The sequence below is a fragment of the Leucopleurus acutus genome, assembly GCF_964270905.1.
Source record: "Leucopleurus acutus genome assembly, chromosome: 1".
Classification (NCBI taxonomy): Eukaryota; Metazoa; Chordata; class Mammalia; order Artiodactyla; family Delphinidae; genus Leucopleurus; species Leucopleurus acutus.
Genome location: NC_139142.1, coordinates 85,983,780 through 86,001,431, shown reverse-complemented (window position 1 = coordinate 86,001,431; position 17,652 = coordinate 85,983,780). Strand labels below are relative to the sequence as shown.

The window sequence follows — 17,652 nt, the reverse complement described above, 5'->3', positions numbered from 1 at the left end:
AAGGGTTACTCAAGTTGGAGTACAGCACTGTGGGAAGTGGGTGCGTGTCCATCCCTGTGCACAGTCCCATGACTCATTCTTAGTATAGAAACTTTTGATGTTTTCAGGTGTAGGACCTGCCTCCATTTCTCATCTTCCCCCACCCCTCCTGCTCTTTCCCTTCTTTTGGCAGCATTTTATAGGCCTCAAGACAGATCTCTTTCTGACCCATGGGGAAGCCTTCACCTGCATCTTTGGGATACAGTGCTGTGGAGATAGCTGGGGAGTAGAAAAGGGGGCAGTAAGAAGCAGGCATAAAGTAGCAAATAAAAAAACATCTGGTAGTAACTATTATCTTGGTTATGTCTCTTTAATAGAATTTTTAGAAATTCCTCCTTTCAACAAGCAATACACAGAATCCCAGCTTCGAGCAGGAGCTGGCTATATTCTCGAAGACTTCAATGAAGCCCAGGTGAGGAGTTTCTTTTTGTAGATTCCCAAAGGGGCAGTGATGAGAAGAGTCCACTTGCTGTACCGAGAAGAAGGCTGATAGGGGCCGGGGATGATGGATACAGTTGCTAGAGATTTCAGGAACTGGGAAACTGCCAAAACATTGTCGCATGAAACAGAATTTTTACTGTGTACAAGGAAGAGAAGTTAGAACCTTGGGTTACTTAATAGCTGTGGTTCTGTTGCTGGGACAAAAGCAGATTAAAATTGGTGTTTACTAGTAATCCCTGTTACAGTGTTGGCTAAATACTTGGGGTTTGGTTGTCCCTTGAGGATTTAAGCCCCCAGAAAGCTGCAGGTGAGGCAGAGGGATTATCTAGGGAAGCTACTTGGGCTTTTTAGTGAGAGAACAGGCCTTGAGCAGAAGGACAGACTCAGTCACATTTTGGATAGTATAATGGAAGTGTTCAGATTTGTTCCCTATGACTCATTAAGGCTACTATTCAGGGGCTTTCCCTAGAAGTCACTAGACCCATGGGTGCCGTTCCTTTCCTTCCAGTGTAATACAGCCTACCAGTGTCTCCTAATTGCGGATCAGCATTGTCGAACCCGGAAGTACTTCCTGTGCCTTGCCAGTGGGATTCCTTGTGTGTCTCATGTCTGGGTCCATGATAGTTGCCATGCCAACCAGCTCCAGAATTACCGCAATTATCTGCTGCCAGCTGGGTACAGCCTCGAGGAGCAAAAAATTCTGGATTGGTGAGTAGCTGAGAGCCCATCTAGAACGGCAGACAGGAAGACAGCAAGCTTCCAGAGGGGGAGAATCTAGGAGAGTAAATATTTCTAGAAACTAGAATGATCATAGGATAAATTACAGAATTTCAGTGGGTTTGAGATTATTTTAGCAGTTCATCTAGTTTATTATCCTAGAGTATATTGGTTAGGGACCTTTTGAAAATGTGTGAGATTTTCATGTAGATTCAATATTCTCAACTTGTTTTAAGCAACACGTTTAAAAATACAGGCTCAGGAGCATGATTTGGCTTAAACTTGGCCTCAGGATAAACATGGAAATCAGAAGGGGTAGATGAGAAGGTCAGGATCCCAGAAAATACGCATCATTCAGAGAAAGAGGGAAGGGGCGGGGGGTGATACCCTAACGCAGGGCTATTGAAAGCAGTCAGCTGTACCTGCGTCCCTTTGCAGAAAGGCTGTCATTGGATATTATCTGTTGTGCTGTTTCTCTGACTCCTTCGTAGGCAACCCCGTGAAAACCCTTTCCAGAATCTGAAGGTACTCTTGGTATCAGACCAACAGCAGAACTTCCTGGAGCTCTGGTCTGAGATCCTCATGACTGGGGGGGCAGCCTCTGTGAAGCAGCACCATTCAAGTGCCCATAACAAAGGTACCTGAAAAGTTTGTGTGTGTTGTTATTGCTCCAAGGATGTCCATGACCCGTAGCACTTAGGCCTTGTGGTCTAAGTCTCAGTCTTGATAGGCTGACCTTACCCGTGTTTCTAAGAGAAGAAAAGTACCACCTTCAAGAGGTGAGCCAACATGAGTGACGCACCGGGCTGTTTATGCTTCTCCTGGTGTCCACCGGTATACCTGCTAAACTCAAGGCCAGCACATAGTGATTGTGACTTTTCACTTTTGGTTGTGATCACTGGCACTGTGTTTGACATGAAGGGCTTTAGTTTGGGCAGAGCGGGATATACTGGTGAGAAGGCTCATCTGTCTTTTAACTGGAGAACTAAATTGAGTCTCCTTTCCTCACTCACCTTCCCCTGCTTCCTGCAGATATTGCTTTAGGGGTATTTGATGTGGTGGTGACGGACCCCTCGTGCCCAGCCTCGGTGCTGAAGTGTGCTGAAGCATTGCAGCTGCCTGTGGTGTCACAAGAGTGGGTGATCCAGTGCCTCATTGTTGGGCAGAGAATTGGATTCAAGCAGCATCCAAAATATAAACACGATTATGTTTCTCACTAAGGATACTAGGTCTTACCGGTTTTATTCCCTGGTGTTGTGGAGACTGTGTTTTAACCAGGTTTTAAATGTGTCTTGTGTGTAACCGGATTCCTTGCATGGATCTTGTATATACTTTTATTTGCTGGACTTTTATGATAAAATAAATGTTGAATCTCTGGTTGTAGTAACTGGGATTTCTTCATCCATTTCTTTGAGCTTAATCTCAACAAATAGCAAGACAAACATAGTACCTTCTCTGCAGTTTTCAATGGGCTTTTTCACTGTAGAAGGACAGCTAGCCAAGGAAAATAACAAGGAGTGAATTTTTTTTAAAGTTTTCTGTGGTATCATTGTCTGTCAAAAGATTAACCTGGGCTGTCTAAAATTCAGCACTCTCAAAAACCTGATTTTACAATAGGCCCAGAGTTATAGTTGTGGCAGAAGTTGAGTGGAATTGGGCACAGCTCTTAGTTTTCTGTCAATGAAAAAAAAAATCTCTCTTTAGAGTTGAGCTTACTAACAGCTGACCTGTGGGTACTGTACTCTCAGCCAAAAGGGTAAAGGACCAATTGTTGTGAATGGGTGGTGACTATAAACGACGACTTGCTGCAAGGATATAAACATGAGAAACAGTGATAACACTTGGAAATGTTTGTTAGAAGCTCTAGCCAGAGGTCCAAAATTTTATTACGGTTACTGTTACAGTTGCTGGAAGCTGTTCCTTCTGTACTCCTAGCATCATCCCTGTTGATGTCCTCTCATTCTCTAAAGTGGGCTTAAATATCTTTTTTTTCTTCCAGATAGACAGTAAATATTTTAGGCTTTTTTGGCCATTTGGTGTGCCACAACTACTTATCTTTGCTACGACAGCATGAAAGCAACTGTAGACAATAGGTAAGCAAATGAGTGTGACTGTGTCCCAATAAAACTTTATTTTACAGAAACAGGTGGCTGGCCATAGTTTGCTAACCTCTGCTCCAGAGGAAGCAGTGGAAGGGGTCATCTTTAGCTGGCAATTACAGGGAATAAGGGTGTGTAGTATGTGGTGGAAGATGTAGAGATGAGGACCAGATTGAGTGGCTACACACTGAGGCCAGAATGCTGCATTCTTTTTCAGTTTGGAGGGGGTTATTCAATGAATATTTCGGTTCACACTGATATGAAGATTGTTATCAGTGATGGTTGAGCCAGATTACTCCTGTGGTCCTTCTAAGTGGGATAATTAGACCTGCATCTTTCACTATTTGAAATCTACAATTTTTTTTCTTAAGGACCTTTTTTCTTTGTTAAAAAATACTTTGAATACATTGTCAATAGCTAGAATTATTACCCTCTTACCAATCTGAAATAATTGGAAGTTACTGGTAAAATTCTTCAGATTCACAGTTTTGAAGATCCTTAAGGATAGGAGATGCTCAGTTTTAATTTCTGAAAGAGGAAAGGAGGTCTGTGGGGTGTGGGGAAGCCTGTCTTACCTGGTGCCTTTCTTGCTCAGTGGTAACAGCCAGAATTTGACTTATTAATAAATGTAATTCCTTTTTCACATGAGCCATTTAACGTTCTGATCTGTATAGCTTACTGCTGTGTCTCTCCCAGTTTGAACAGTACCTAGGCATATAGGTGCTCAGTAAATGAACATATCCGACAAATGTTCTCAATGTAACAGATCCTGCATGGTCAGCAGAGGGAGGGCTGACGCCACAAGTCCTCCTTGGTGGATGGGTTAAGAACTCCCCTAAGGTGGGGCAGGTGCCCCTTCCACATGGGAAGGAGGGGGGAGGATTTGTATCCATGGATGTTCAATAACTGCTTCTAGGAGAAAAGGTAGAGCTTTTCCAGTAGCTGCAGACATACAGTGTCTGGCCAGAGAATGGGATGTTTGTTTTGAATCTTCTGTTACAACGCAGGGGATTGACTTACTTAGTTTGTGGACCAGAAATTCTCACATCCCGAAACTGCAAAAGAAAAAAAAGAGTTGCATCAAAATATCATGCTTTCCCAAGATTTTCTTCAAAGAAATATGAATCAGGGCAACCTGTGATCTAGATAATCTCATCTTAAAATTTTTTGCTAATAAAATCACTTAGGAGAAATCTGCTTGACATTTCAGAGAGAGAAAGCAGAATAATAAATTGCTTTTTTGAATGGGACAGACCTCTGAGAGAAGACACCTACCACTGAGTCTCACTATTAGATTTTTAAAAAGTTTGGAGTTAGAAGGAGCAGTCCCCTCCTTTCAGAGGCAAAAAGCTGGGGGGCAGGGAGGCTGGGGTGGGGGATGCTAAGGCTGCACAGCCGGTTCGCGTCACGCTAGGGACTGACGCCCTGCCTCAGCGCCAGGAGTGTTGGTTCTTTACTCTGATGACTTTGACTGCAAAATAATCTTCACTGATGATCAGACACAGCCCTTTCTCTCGCTGAGCCTTACTTTGCTTGTTTATAAAAGGAGGGTATTTGGACTAGATGATGGCTAAAGTCTCCTTCCAGCTCTGGAATTCTACAACTTGTTACAAAGCCACACACACACAGTCCACTGAGTGCCCCAAAGGCAGTTGTTCCTACCTGCCCAGGGTGCCACCAGCCTGGGTGTAATATTTGTTATAATCTAGTCGTAACAGTAGTTGAGCCAAATCCGAGTTGATCTGATGATTGCGAACACTGGAGAGAATCTTGAATAGGAGTGAAGACTGGCGGCTAAAACCCTGCAGAGAGAAGGACTCAAGCTGTCATTCCTCTTAGACTTACCAGCTATCCATGTGGAGTGAAGGAGCAGGGGAGATTCCTTGGAAAAGTCTTGCTGAAAATTCCATAGTACCAACTGGCCTTCCCCATTCCCATTTCTGTTAGCTCCTAAAATGACTTCTTCATACCGAGTCCATAGAATGCATGACTTCCTATGAAAGTACTCTCATACTCAGTAGGAATTTAGCAGCCAGCTTCAAATTAATATATTCTGCTGTGTACTGGGGTTGGGGAGAGCCTGTGTTTCTGTTACAGGCAGATAATTATAATCTCAGTGAAACAGAGGGTTAGTTCAAGGAAGTAAGGAGGTTGGATGTTAGAAAGTAAGAACAAAGCCAGTGCATATCTGGTGGGCTGAATAAACTATTCAGGGCTGAACTATATTTGAACGCTCAGGCAGCACATAATTATCTGCTTTAAAAACTGATACCGACATTTTTTATCTTATTATTTCTGTGTGTATGTATTGGGGAAATGTTTTAACTGACTCAGAGGAAAAGATCACGATTTCCCATCCACAAAGCCACCTCTGTCCTTTGGACAGGGCTGCTTACTTTCAGTGGCCAGGCTGACTTACCTTCACCAGGATGCTCAGCTGGGCGGCCCCACGTTCATCCAGTGGGCCCAGATTCTGACTGACCAGCGAGCAAAAGCTGTGGCAGAGATCTAAGATTTCATTCAGGCAGTGAAACACCTAGCCAGGAAACACAGTTGACATTAGGAGAAAAAGGAAGATACACCTGTGAAATTAAAGATTTGGGAAAATAAGAGCCAACCTATTCCCATTCTCTACATCTGACCTCAGTAGAGACAATGCAAGTCCTGCCAGCCCCTCAAAATGCAACATGTGTAAAACACTCTTCCCTTCCAGGCAAAGACACTGTCATTCTTAGTCACCCTGCACGAAACCTCCACTCGAGCCACATTAAACTAGTCATTGTCTCTGGGACCCACCGAGTGTGCTCCCACCTTGAGCTTTGCTTTCAGTGTTGTTCCCTGTGCCTGGGATACTCTCCTCAATACCAGCTTGAGTCCTACTCCTAACAGCGCGCTCCCTTCCCCACCACAGCCTTTAGCGACCCCTTGCTTCCCTCTCCTCTATATTATCTGTACTGTGTACTTGGCGTTTGTTCAGGCCGTCTGTGTTGTTACTGATCTGTGATGTATGTAAGTCCTGTTTCTCCAACTAGATTGTGAGCTCCTTAAGGGCAGAGCCATGACTTATACCTCTTTGTATCCCCAGTGCCTTGCATACAGTAAGCACTCAATAAATATTTAATGACCATCACCTGCTCTGATATTCTGCTTTCCCCAAGGATGCACTTATACTGTACAAGGACAGTCTACCTGTGACAATGGTTCTTGGTTGTTTTCAATTCACAGAACCCTTTGGAGTGGCATCTACAGAACTCACTCTCCCTTAAAAATAACAGCAGCCCCAAATACCAGAACAAAAGAGTGTGGCACAACTGAGGAATAACAAGTAGCTCCCGTCAAAGATAAAGCATAACTGTTCTATTAGAATCTACAAGGGGTCATTTTCATCTTCCTGCTTTTTCATCCTTGAACTGGAATCAGCTTGTGAGCTTTCAAAGATTGGTGCCTGGGTTCTACTAATTTAAGTGCTCTGGGTCCTAGATTACTTTAAAGCTCCCAGATGATTCCCACGTGGGTCCAAGGCTGAGAATAACTTCCCTGAGGGAGATACACAATATATGTATGTACATATGTACACACACACACAGAGGGAGACACTGCTCTAGTTGTCTGTGAAAACAACTTCCAAACTGGTCGATCCTGATCCACAAGATTTCTAAGAAAGTAAATTCTACATGCTTTTCATTAGTCTTTCTGTGGTGTCAGAAAGGTTTTTAAAAATTTCTTTAAATCCTTCCTTCTGAGGGTTAAGCATATACTCTTTTATCTATAGCTGCTTACCACATCTTGTGATATAGTATTTCAGAAATTCAAAGACATTTAAGTTCCTTTTTAGTATTCCCTCTTAGTTTTGCTTTATAAGTTGTTAAAAATGTTTAAAGACAGAGATTGGAAAGTTGCTTAATGATAGTTCCATATCCTGGCAAGTGCCTAAGGGAACAGTCAGGCTAGAAGCAGTCTGAGGAAACCAGCCAGCCCTACTTACAGGTTTCAACAAGATAAAGGACTGGGCCAGCAAATTGCTCAGGAAGTGGTCGTGAGCCAATCGGATGCTTTCAAAGTCTCGGGTAGAATTGATTTGATGAAGCAGCTGTGAGAACTGAGACTCCAGCACATCAACCTGGTAGACAGTTGCACAAATGATTTTAGTACCTTGCGTAGTTGAAGTACTCAAGAACATCAGATGCCTGAGAGGATGAAACAGGAACTCTGCTCCCACTCACCTTCCTCCTATCCAAGCCCCTTTAAAGCTGAACGAAGACCCCCTTATGTTGCCTCGCCTTGTAGGAAGTCGTCTGCCTACTTCCTGACGACCTCCAATGTCTTGGCAGATCTCACCCCCACACCCCCATCCCCCGCATGCCACATCCCCTCCGCCGACTGACTTGGTTAAGTCCTATGGGATTCCAGAAGCTACAGCAAACTATAAAATAAGGGGGCAACAATAATTAAATACTGCATTACTGATAAGGACCTTAACTCCTCGTTCTCCTTCATCCACTTATTTCCATTACCCTCTAAAATGCCCCCCAAGAAACATGCCTAGTGATATAATCCATGAACTTTCTCAAATTCCAGTTTTTCACCAAATGCAGGATTCCTCTTCAATGACTCCTGCCAACCTCCTGGACTTTTTTTTCACACCCCTTCCTTCTACTCATCCCTCGACACAGACCTGGAGGTAGTACTGAAGATTATCCACCAAGAAGGCCATGTGATTTCTTAGGCGCCACTTGACTGCGTCGGTCTGGTTGGACTTGAGGTGCTTGCGCTGCATCTGTAGGGCCCAGCAGTGCTGCAGCTCAGCTTGTACCCGGCGCACACTCAGCAAGTACTTGAAAACAACATTGTACCTTGACAGAAACACCAGACTATTCAAGATAAAAACTTCACCCCCCTCAAGCCCCACCTGCGTGACAAACCCTAGAACTCTGTGCCACCCATTTCTCCCCAAAAGGCAGGAAGGATATAAGTTTGCCTAGAGATGGGAACAGATAAACTGGTTTATTTATATGATGGAATATTGCACAGCCATTAAAATGAATGAACTTCAGCTGTACAACATAAAATGACTCCTAGCAATATGATTTTGAATAAAAAAGGGAAATTTAAAAAGATTACATATAGCCTGATACCTTTTTTTGTAATGCTTAAAACAACTAAATAGAAAAAATATATATACTTTGGGAGAACATATATAGATGTTATAAAACTGTGTAAAAAGGATAGAAGGGACTTCCCTGGTGGCGCAGTGGTTAAGAATCCACATGCCAATGCAGGGGACACGGGTTCGAGCCCTGGTCCAGGAAGATACCACATGCCATGGAGCAACTAAGCCCATGCACCGCAACTACTGAGCCTGTGCTCTAGAACCCGCAAGCCACAACTACTGAAGCCTGTGCACCTAGAGCCTGTGCTCCACAAGAGAAGCCACCGCAATCAGAAGCCCGTGCATCGCAACGAAGAGTAGCCCCCACTCGCTGCAACTAGAGAAAGCCCGCGTGCAGCAACGAGGACCCAACACAACCAAAAATAAAATGCATATAAAACAAACAAAAATTTTAAAAATTAAAATTTATAAAAAAAAATAAAACATGGAATTTAGGGTAGTGGTCACTTAGGGTTGGGGGAGGCAAGGGGGCAGGGCTGGGAAGGACCACACAGGTAGATGGACATTACTGCCAGTGTTCTAGACATTGTTCTAAAAGTGGTTCTGTGGCATTTGTGTGTGTGTGTATGAAGGAGGAAGGAGGGCCCTGCATGGACAAATAAGAATGTGTTGGGAACCAAGGATTTTGGTTGCTGTGATTCTCTGTCCCTGAAGCCCACAGAAGAGGAGATAAAATTGAGGGCTCTGTGGGGAGTGGGGGTGGGGAGGGATAGGTTAGGAGTTTGGGATTAACAGACACACACGACTATATATAAAGTAGATAACCAACAAGGACCTCCTGTATAGCACAGGGAACTATATTCAAGATAATAACCTATAATGGAAAAGAATCTGAAAAACAAGAATCATATATATCTATATGAATCACTTTGCAGTACACCTGAAACTAACACATTGTAAACCAACTATACTTCAATTAAAAAAAAAAAAATCAAGGGCTCCCCTCACAGCTCTAGGTAGCTGCCTGATATTGAGCCCTGTACCGAGAAGATGCATGGGAAGAGCAGCTGATTCCTGGTGGAACTGGGCTTATTTACCTATTCTTAGGCTGGCTTGCATAAGATAACCTGATTCCATCTGCCTTTAAAAATTATTTCTAATGGAACAATGTACTGAAAATAGTACACCTTGTTTGTATTCTGATTTGAACAAACCCAACCATAAGACATTTTTTAGATAATGGGGGAAATTTCAATGTGGACTGGATATCAGATAATAAGGAATTATTGTTAATTTTACTGGGTGTGATAATAGCACTGTAGTTATGTTAAAAAGATGCCTTTTTTTTAAAAAAAATTATTTTTGGCTGCATTGGGTCTTTCTTGTTGGGTCTTCGTTGCTGTGCATGGGCTTTCTCTAGCTGCGGTGAGCGGGGGCTACTCTTTGTTGCAGTGCGTGGGCTTCTCATTGTGGTGGCTTCTCTTGTTGCAGAGCTTGGGCTCTAGGTGCACGGGCTTCAGTAGTTGTGGCACTCAGGCTCAGCAGTTGTGGCTCGCGGGCTCTAGAGCGCAGGCTCAGTAGTTGTGGCGCACGGGCTTCGTTGCTGTGCGGCATGTGGGATCTTCCCGGACCAGGGCTTGAACCCATGTCCCCTGCATTGGCAGGTGGATTCTCAACCACTGCGCCACCAGGTAACTCTCAAAGATGGCTTTTTTGAATTGCACAGTGGTGGAGTAAAATGACATGTCTGGGATTTGCTTTATAAGGCTCTGGCCAAAAAAAAAAGAGGAGATGAAACAAACAGCGTGATGTTGCTAGTTACTGAAGATGGATGATGCATCCATGGGTGTTCGTGATAGTCCATACCTTTGTTTATATTTGAAAATTTTCAAAATAAAATGTTTAGGAAAATACTTCTGAGCTTGATTTCTTCAAGCGTGTTAAGAGCATCTCAAGTGAGAAGGAAAGTGGACTGGGAGCTACGGAGACTCTTTGGACAAAGTCCAGGCAGCTTACTTATGTGGGCTGTGGGCTCTGCGTCTTCTCCCTAAACCAGCTTTATCTTTCCAGTTTATGTCTAGTCTCTCATACCCTAAGCTTCTCTTCCCCCCAAAAGTAGAGGGTTATGAACAGGAATGGAGAGGATGAAGAGAGGCCAGAAACTGGCAGCCTGTAAATTGCTCGATATTTTGCAATTAAAAAAAAAAAGCTCTGATGGGGCTTCCCTGGTGGTGCAGTGGTTGAGAGTCCGCCTGCTGATACAGGGGACACGGGTTCGTGCCCCAGTCTGGGAAGATACCGCATGCTGCGGAGCGGCTGGGCCCGTGAGCCATGGCCGCTGAGCCTGCGCGTCCGGAGCCTGTGCTCCGCAACGGGAGAGGCCACAACAGTGAGAGGCCTGCGTACCGCAAAAAAAAAAAAAAAAACCTCTGATGGTTTTAAGGGTTTGACCCGCCCACTCATCCTAGCATCTCCTACTCCTACCGTCTCACATCTGCAGCTTCACTTATTAATGTTATCTGTCCAGACCCCGAAGGCATCTGAGTTTGCAGCCTCTGACTTATAGACTGTTAAAAACCAGCTGGGGGACTTCCCTGGCAGTCCAGTGGTTAGGACTTGGTGCTTCCACTGCAGGGGGCCCGGGTTCAATCTCTGGTCAGGGAACTAAGATCCTGCAAGCTGCAGGGCGTGGCCAGAAAACAAACAAAACCAGTTGGCTGGCTATCTTGCTCCCAACCAATTCTACTCCTGATAATTTCTTCTCGTGGAAGTAAGATGGGTAATAATTACCTGTGAGAAACTCAGAAATACTCACTTTTCCAGGACAGCAGGTGTGAAGAGAATGTGTAGTGGCCACTGCACTTTATAGGAAAGACCTAGGGCTGCCCAGCCGGATGCAGGGGCTTCCCGGGGAGAAGTTTCCCGAGAAGGCCCTTCTCTTGCCTGAGTAGCATCTGTTAAGAACAGAGAAGATGACTTTGCTCATCTAGAACTAGAGTTTCAACAAGGTGAGGAACATTCATGAAATGAGCGCTCACTCGAACCTGCAGTGTCAGAAGCATAAAGGGGATACAAAGGGGACTTGTAGAAGGCAAGGAAACTCCCATGAGGTGTTCTCTTAGGAGGTCTTTTAGAGATTCTTTTTTTAGTCTTAAAGAACTGTGGCTATAAATAAACAGAGACCATTCCAGCAGCATGACAAAAACAAGCCAAAACCATGGCCTGGCCATCTCTTAGCCTCTCTTGACTTCCCTTTTCTTTTGTGTAAAATTAGGGTACTGGACTAGGTGATTTCTAAGGTCCAAAATGATATGGTTTCTGTGGAAGTGGATGGAAGCAGAACAGATAATGACCAGTAGGAGCAGAAAGACTCTAGGAAGCACAGCAAACCTTTATGCTCCTTTCCATGATACTCGATTGTTAAGTGCAACAGAGGGAGGAGGTTGTCATCATCTAGCAGCACCTTGTGTGCTGACTGTTGGAAGGCCACATTCACATCTGCAAGAAAGAACACATGGGCTGAGAGAAGGCTTGGCTATGTAACAAATCCAGACTCCCCTGGCTTTCTACCTCTCCTGCAGCCCGCCTATCACTAATAGTAGGATACGGTAAACAGTAGTTGCTTCTGCCTGACTAGCATGCATTCCTTCTCCTGTTGCTGATAACAGCGCCCTGGTTTTCCTTGGAGAATCACCCCTGTCCAGAACAATCCATGTAGTTCCAGTGGGGTAGACAATACCTGACCGTCAGGGTAGGCAGGTGACCCAGGAACGATCTACCTTGTTACACTATTTTGTTTAGGGATATGAACATGACCCAAGCCAGGCCAATCCAGAGGCTCTATTCAGATTCTGAAAGAGGGTAGCTATTTTTTATTCAAGATAAACACGGACTCAGTAGGATGTGAACTTGGTTGCAAGCCATCTTGCTACCATACGGAGCAGGCCTGTCTCAGAAGAAAAGGCAGAGGTGAAAGATGGAATGACACCAAGTCCTGAAGGCGTCATGTAAGCCTTGGAGCAAAACTGCCTAGAGCCATCTTACCTCTGACCTTTTCAGTTACGAGAATCAATACATTCTCTTTTTTCCTTTGCTTAAGTGAATTTGAATTGGGTTTTCTTGCAACCAAGAAAGTCCTGTGTAAGCACAGTGGACATCTATTGTTTTATAGAGCTAGAAAAACAGTAACCCTGTCTCCCCTCCTGCCCCACTCCCCTCTTTTTTGACTCTGATCCTTATGTAACTCTCCTCAAGTAGTTTGATTAGGAATGGTAATCCTTCCCATTGGTCAAAGGTGAACACTTTACTGAAGTAGGCATATCTTCCTTTTTTTTTTTGCTGCACCTTGTGGCATGCGGGATCGTAGTTCCCCGACCAGGGATCGAACCCGTGCCCCCTGCAGTGGAAGCTCAGAGTCTTAAACCACTGGACCACAAGGTAAGTCCCCAAAGTAGGCGTTTCTTAGTCTGACCTCTTTGATACAGGGATAGGTATATGATCCAGTTGGGCTAATCAAAACCCTTTCCCTGGAATCCCTTAACTTGCTACCAGAGAGACCAGGTTTGACTCCCCCAGTAGACTCTGTGAGGTATGTTCCTGGGAGCTGCTGGTGGCCATGTGGCCAGATGGGACTGGAAGGCCATCAAAGAGCACACAGAGGCAAGATAAGGTAAGAGAGAGAAGCCTAGCAATCCCTAGTTTCAGTTCTCAGGACCAGATATATCCCTATCCCGCTGGAGTTACAGATACAATAGCAAATACACTCCCCTTTTCTACCTAGGTTAGTTTTCCATCACTGACAGCCTAATGAGTTCTAATACAACAAGTGGCCATAAGTCCCAATATGGAGACTTCCCTGGCAGTCCAGTGGTTAAGACTCCACGTTCCCAATGCGGGGAGGGGGGCACGGGTTCGATTCCTGATTGGGGAACTAAGATCCCATGTGCCACATGGCGTGGCCAAAAAAAAAGAAAATCTCAATCTGTCCCTTAAGAAATAAATGGCTATAATCTGATGAGATGAAATACTGGTTTGAAGACCTGTACCAACCCTTCCAGGAAGAGTCACGAGCTGAAGCTGCTCCCAGTAACAACAGTGTGAGCCTACCTGAGTGGCCTTCCATTTTGGAAACACTCTCTGTAACTCACTAGGCTGCTCCTATGTGGCCCAGGCCTAAATGGTTTGGCAGCAGCTAAGAAATACACTACAACTTCAGTAAGCTGGTAATTTTTGGGCCCCAGGGCAATTACCATGTTCAGTTACTGCAGTGGGTGGTGTTTTTAACATGTGTTGAGCTGTATCAATGAAGGCCTGAAACAGTTCTCCACGTCCCAGAAGGTAAAAGTCTTTAATGATCTGCAGAAAGAATTTCAATTTACAATTCAGTAATCCAGCAGAGCTTTTCACTATCCTAAGAGAATTATGCATATAATTTCCAATTTCATCAGTTTGAGCCCAACCTACGAAAGGTCGTAGGCTTTTGGCATTTTAAAGGGACATACTTAGTAATGGCAGGATGACTGGTGTGTCTTTGATATCATTTATTCAATGAAAGCACAATAATGCCAGAAGAAAGTAAGCCAAAGCTTTGTACTGTAATAAACCTGTAGCATTAGATGGAGTTTGCCCACTTGGATGAGGACATAAGGAGCCACTCTGGAAGTCTGGGGACAGGCAACCAGTACTCTCAGGAGAGGATAGAGAATAACGTCATTGTCCACCAGCATCATTTTAAGAGTTAAAAGAACAGCTAAGCTATTACCTTCAGCTGACCCAGTAAATCTGACTCTTCCACCATCAGCTTCCAGAGATGCTGTGAAAAGAACCAATAAAACAGGGTCAATTGAGGACACAGGGTGGGAAGGGGAAGCTGGGACGAAGTGAGAAAGCAGCACTGACATATATACACTACCAAATGTAAAATAGATGGCTAGTGGGAAGCTGCTGCATAGCACAGGGAGATCAGCTCGGTGCTTTGTGATGACCTAGAGGGGTGGGATAGGGAGGGTGGGAGGGAGGCTCAAGAGGGAGGGGATATGGGGATATATGTATACATATAGCTGATTCACTTTGTTGTACAGCAGAAACTAATGCAACATTGTAAAGCAGTTATACTCCAGTAAAGATGTGGGGAAAGAAAAAAAAACAGGGTCAAAGTTTCATTACAATGAAAACTCCTATAAAGAATGTTTTTGTACAAATCCAGCAAGGTATTGGAAAAAAGAATATATACCATGACCACACTGGGTTAATCCCAGGAATAAAAGTCTAACAGTTAAAAAAATATATGAGATGAAAATATTCTGGAATTAGATAGTGGTAATGGCTGCACAACATCGTGAACATACTAAAACCCACTGAATTGTACCTATTTTTAAATGGCTCAAATGTTTAACTTTGTTGTGTGAATTTTATCTCAAAAGTTTTAATATGAATATAATTCACTACATTAAAGATTAAAAAAGAAAAAATATGATCACCTCAATGGATGCAGAAAAAGCATCTGATAAAACTCAACATCTGTTCATGATTTTAGAAAGAAAGCAAACAAGGAATAGAAGGAAATTTCTTTATTCTGATAAAGGGTATATACCAGAACCCCACAGCAAAGAACCTATTTGATGGTGAAACATTAGAAGAAATTCCTTTAAAGTCATCCAACATTGTACTAAAGACTTGCCAATATAGAAAAAAAAAAAAAAAACTGAAAAGGAAGAAACAAAACTGTTATTATTGACAGATGATATCACTCACTACCTGCACAGAAGGTCCAAGAGGACTGACATATAGATTATTAGAACTAGTAAGAGAATTCGGCAAGCTTGGTGACTGAGATACAAAAAATCAACTACATAGCTGTTACCAGCATCAAAGGATCCTGACTAGGATTTGCCCCGTGAAGTGATCAATGTCGTGAAGTGATCAATGTTGATTCAGGATTCCTGGAATCTCCACCCTGGTGCTCCCCTTTGCCTTCTCTCACTGGAACTGATACAGATTAGGAACTGGCCTTCGGCCCTTCTCTAATACACAATACTAGACAAAATAGCTGACATCCCCAGAGGAATATAAGCACACAGGTCAAAATAATTAGACATGGGAAGAGTAAAAGAAATACAACAGACTAGGTAACACATACCATCTGAAGCAGAAGTTTTAGAACTGACTGAGTGGCTAGTATAGTGAGATATCCCCTGTAAGACTGAGGTTTCCCATATCCCAGCTGTTCAGAGTACTGCCTGCTACTGGCGCTTTTGGCTAAAGGGCGCTACCTTGCCCATCGTTCCCTCCTGAGGAACCAATTTCTGATAGATGCAGAGGTATAATGGCCTAGCCCTCTAACCTCAATTTGGGACATCTCTGAAGGGCCATTCTAGCTTCAGAGCTCTGCATGAGATGGCCAAGTCTTCTGCTGCAACCACATCACAGTTTATTTCCCCTCTCTACTCAATCCTGCTTCCCTCACTTCTTGCCAAATCTCAGTCACAAAATCTATTTCCTGGGGAAATCTGACCTTTGACACAAACCAAAAATTTTAAATACTTTTACAAATATGCTTAAAGAGGTAAGTGTAATAGCAATATAAATATACAAAAATAAATCATAAAAAAGAACCAAGACGCTGGATCAATTGAATATCCATATGCAAAAAATTAAAACTTGATCTATACCTTGCACCACATACAAAAATTAACTCAAAGTGATCATAACCCTACATGTAAAACTAAAACATATAAGTTTTCTAAAAGAAAACAGAGGAGAAAATTTTTGTGACTTTGGGTTACACAAAGGTTTCTCAGACACAACACCAAAAGCATAAGCCACACACAAAAAAGAAATTGACAAAACTGGACTTAATCAAAATTAACAACTTCTACTCTTTGAAAGACACTGTTAAGAGAATGAAAAGACACGTCATAGACAGGAAGAAAATATTTGTAAGTCACATATCTGATAAAGGACTTACATTCAGAATACATAAACTCTCAAAACTCAACAGTAAGAAAATAAAACAAAAAACAAGAAAAAATGGACAAAAGTTTTGGACACTTCACCAAAGAAGATATATGGATGGCAAACAAGTGTATGAAAAAAATTTCAACATCATTAGTCATTAGCGGAATGGAAATTAAAACTACAATGGGGGAATAATCCAAATGTCTATGAACAGATTATGGGAAAACACATTGGTATGAACAATGGGATACTACTCATCAGCAAAAAAGACTAAACTATCAATATATGTGACATGGATTAATCTCAATTATGCTCAGTAAAAGAATACCTAGGAATAAATTTAACCAAGGAAGTGAAAAATCTGTACAACAAAACAAGTCTTTGTTGAAAGAAATTGAAGACAGCACAAATGGAAAGACATTCCATTTTCATGGATCAGAAGAATTATATTGCTAAAAAGTGTATACTATTCAAAGCTATCTATAGATTCAACACAAACCCTGTAAAAATTCTTATCAAAATTCCAAAGGCATTCTTCACAAAAATAGAAAAAAATACTAAAATTTGTGTGGAACCACAAAAGACTCCAAACAGCCAAAGCAATCCTGAGAAAGAATAACAAAGTCTGTGGTATCACACTTCCTGACTTCAACTATACTACAAAGCTAAAGTAATTAAAAGAGTATGGGACTTTGGGACAAGATGGCAGAGTAGAAGGGTCTGAGCTCACCTCCTCTCACGAAAACACCAAAATCACAACTAACCGCTGAACAACCATCAACAGAAAAGTACTGGAACCTACCAAAAAGATATTCTACTTCCAAAGACAAAGAGGAAGCCACGATGAGATGGTAGGAGGGGTGCATCTGTGATACAATCAAATCCCATACCCACTGGATGGGTGACCCACAAACTGGAAAACAATTATATTGCAGAAGTTCTCCCACAGGAGTGAGACTTCTGAGCCCCACATCAGGCTCCACAGTCTGAGGGTCTGGCATCAGAGGAGGAGCCTCCAGATCATTTGGCTTTGAAGGCTTGATCACAGGAACTCCACAGGACTGGGAGAAACAAACGCCACTCCTGGTGGGTGCACACAAGGTCTCATGTGTACCAGGACCTAATGAAAAAGCAGTGACTTCATAGGAGCCTGGGCCAGACCTACCTGCTGGTCTTTGAGGGTCTCCTGGGGAGGCAGAGGGCAGCTGTGGCTCACTGTGGGGACAAGGACACTGGTGGCAGAGGTACTGGCTACGCACTGGCGGGAGCTGTCCTGGAGGCCACCATTTT

General features: G+C 43.2%; 2 protein-coding genes across 3 annotated transcripts in view; one reads left to right on the top strand and one right to left on the bottom strand.

Moving 5' to 3' along the window:
* TP53BP1 (tumor protein p53 binding protein 1) overlaps window positions 1–2,422 on the top strand; it is a 66,671-nt gene extending 64,249 nt beyond the window's left edge. The window contains exons 25-28 of the mRNA XM_082835912.1: window positions 357–451; window positions 989–1,188; window positions 1,689–1,834; window positions 2,230–2,422. Of these exons, the coding sequence (XP_082692038.1) occupies window positions 357–451; window positions 989–1,188; window positions 1,689–1,834; window positions 2,230–2,417 (629 nt within the window). The 3' untranslated portion in view covers window positions 2,418–2,422. The remainder of the gene's footprint in view (window positions 1–356; window positions 452–988; window positions 1,189–1,688; window positions 1,835–2,229) is intronic.
* Window positions 2,422–17,652, bottom strand: part of TUBGCP4 (tubulin gamma complex component 4) — a 48,309-nt gene continuing 33,078 nt past the window's right edge. Inside the window, exons 10-19 of one of the 2 annotated variants that reach the window (XM_082835181.1) lie at window positions 14,168–14,218; window positions 13,656–13,761; window positions 11,797–11,904; window positions 11,222–11,360; window positions 7,972–8,149; window positions 7,282–7,416; window positions 5,716–5,832; window positions 4,959–5,098; window positions 4,317–4,351; window positions 3,953–4,004 (exon numbers count right to left, since the gene is read on the bottom strand). In XM_082835181.1, coding sequence (XP_082691307.1) covers window positions 4,339–4,351; window positions 4,959–5,098; window positions 5,716–5,832; window positions 7,282–7,416; window positions 7,972–8,149; window positions 11,222–11,360; window positions 11,797–11,904; window positions 13,656–13,761; window positions 14,168–14,218 — 987 coding nt within the window. In that variant the 3' untranslated portion in view covers window positions 3,953–4,004; window positions 4,317–4,338. Of the gene's footprint in view, window positions 4,352–4,958; window positions 5,099–5,715; window positions 5,833–7,281; window positions 7,417–7,971; window positions 8,150–11,221; window positions 11,361–11,796; window positions 11,905–13,655; window positions 13,762–14,167; window positions 14,219–17,652 lie in introns of both variants that reach the window. The other variant, XM_082835180.1, reaches the window with a different exon arrangement.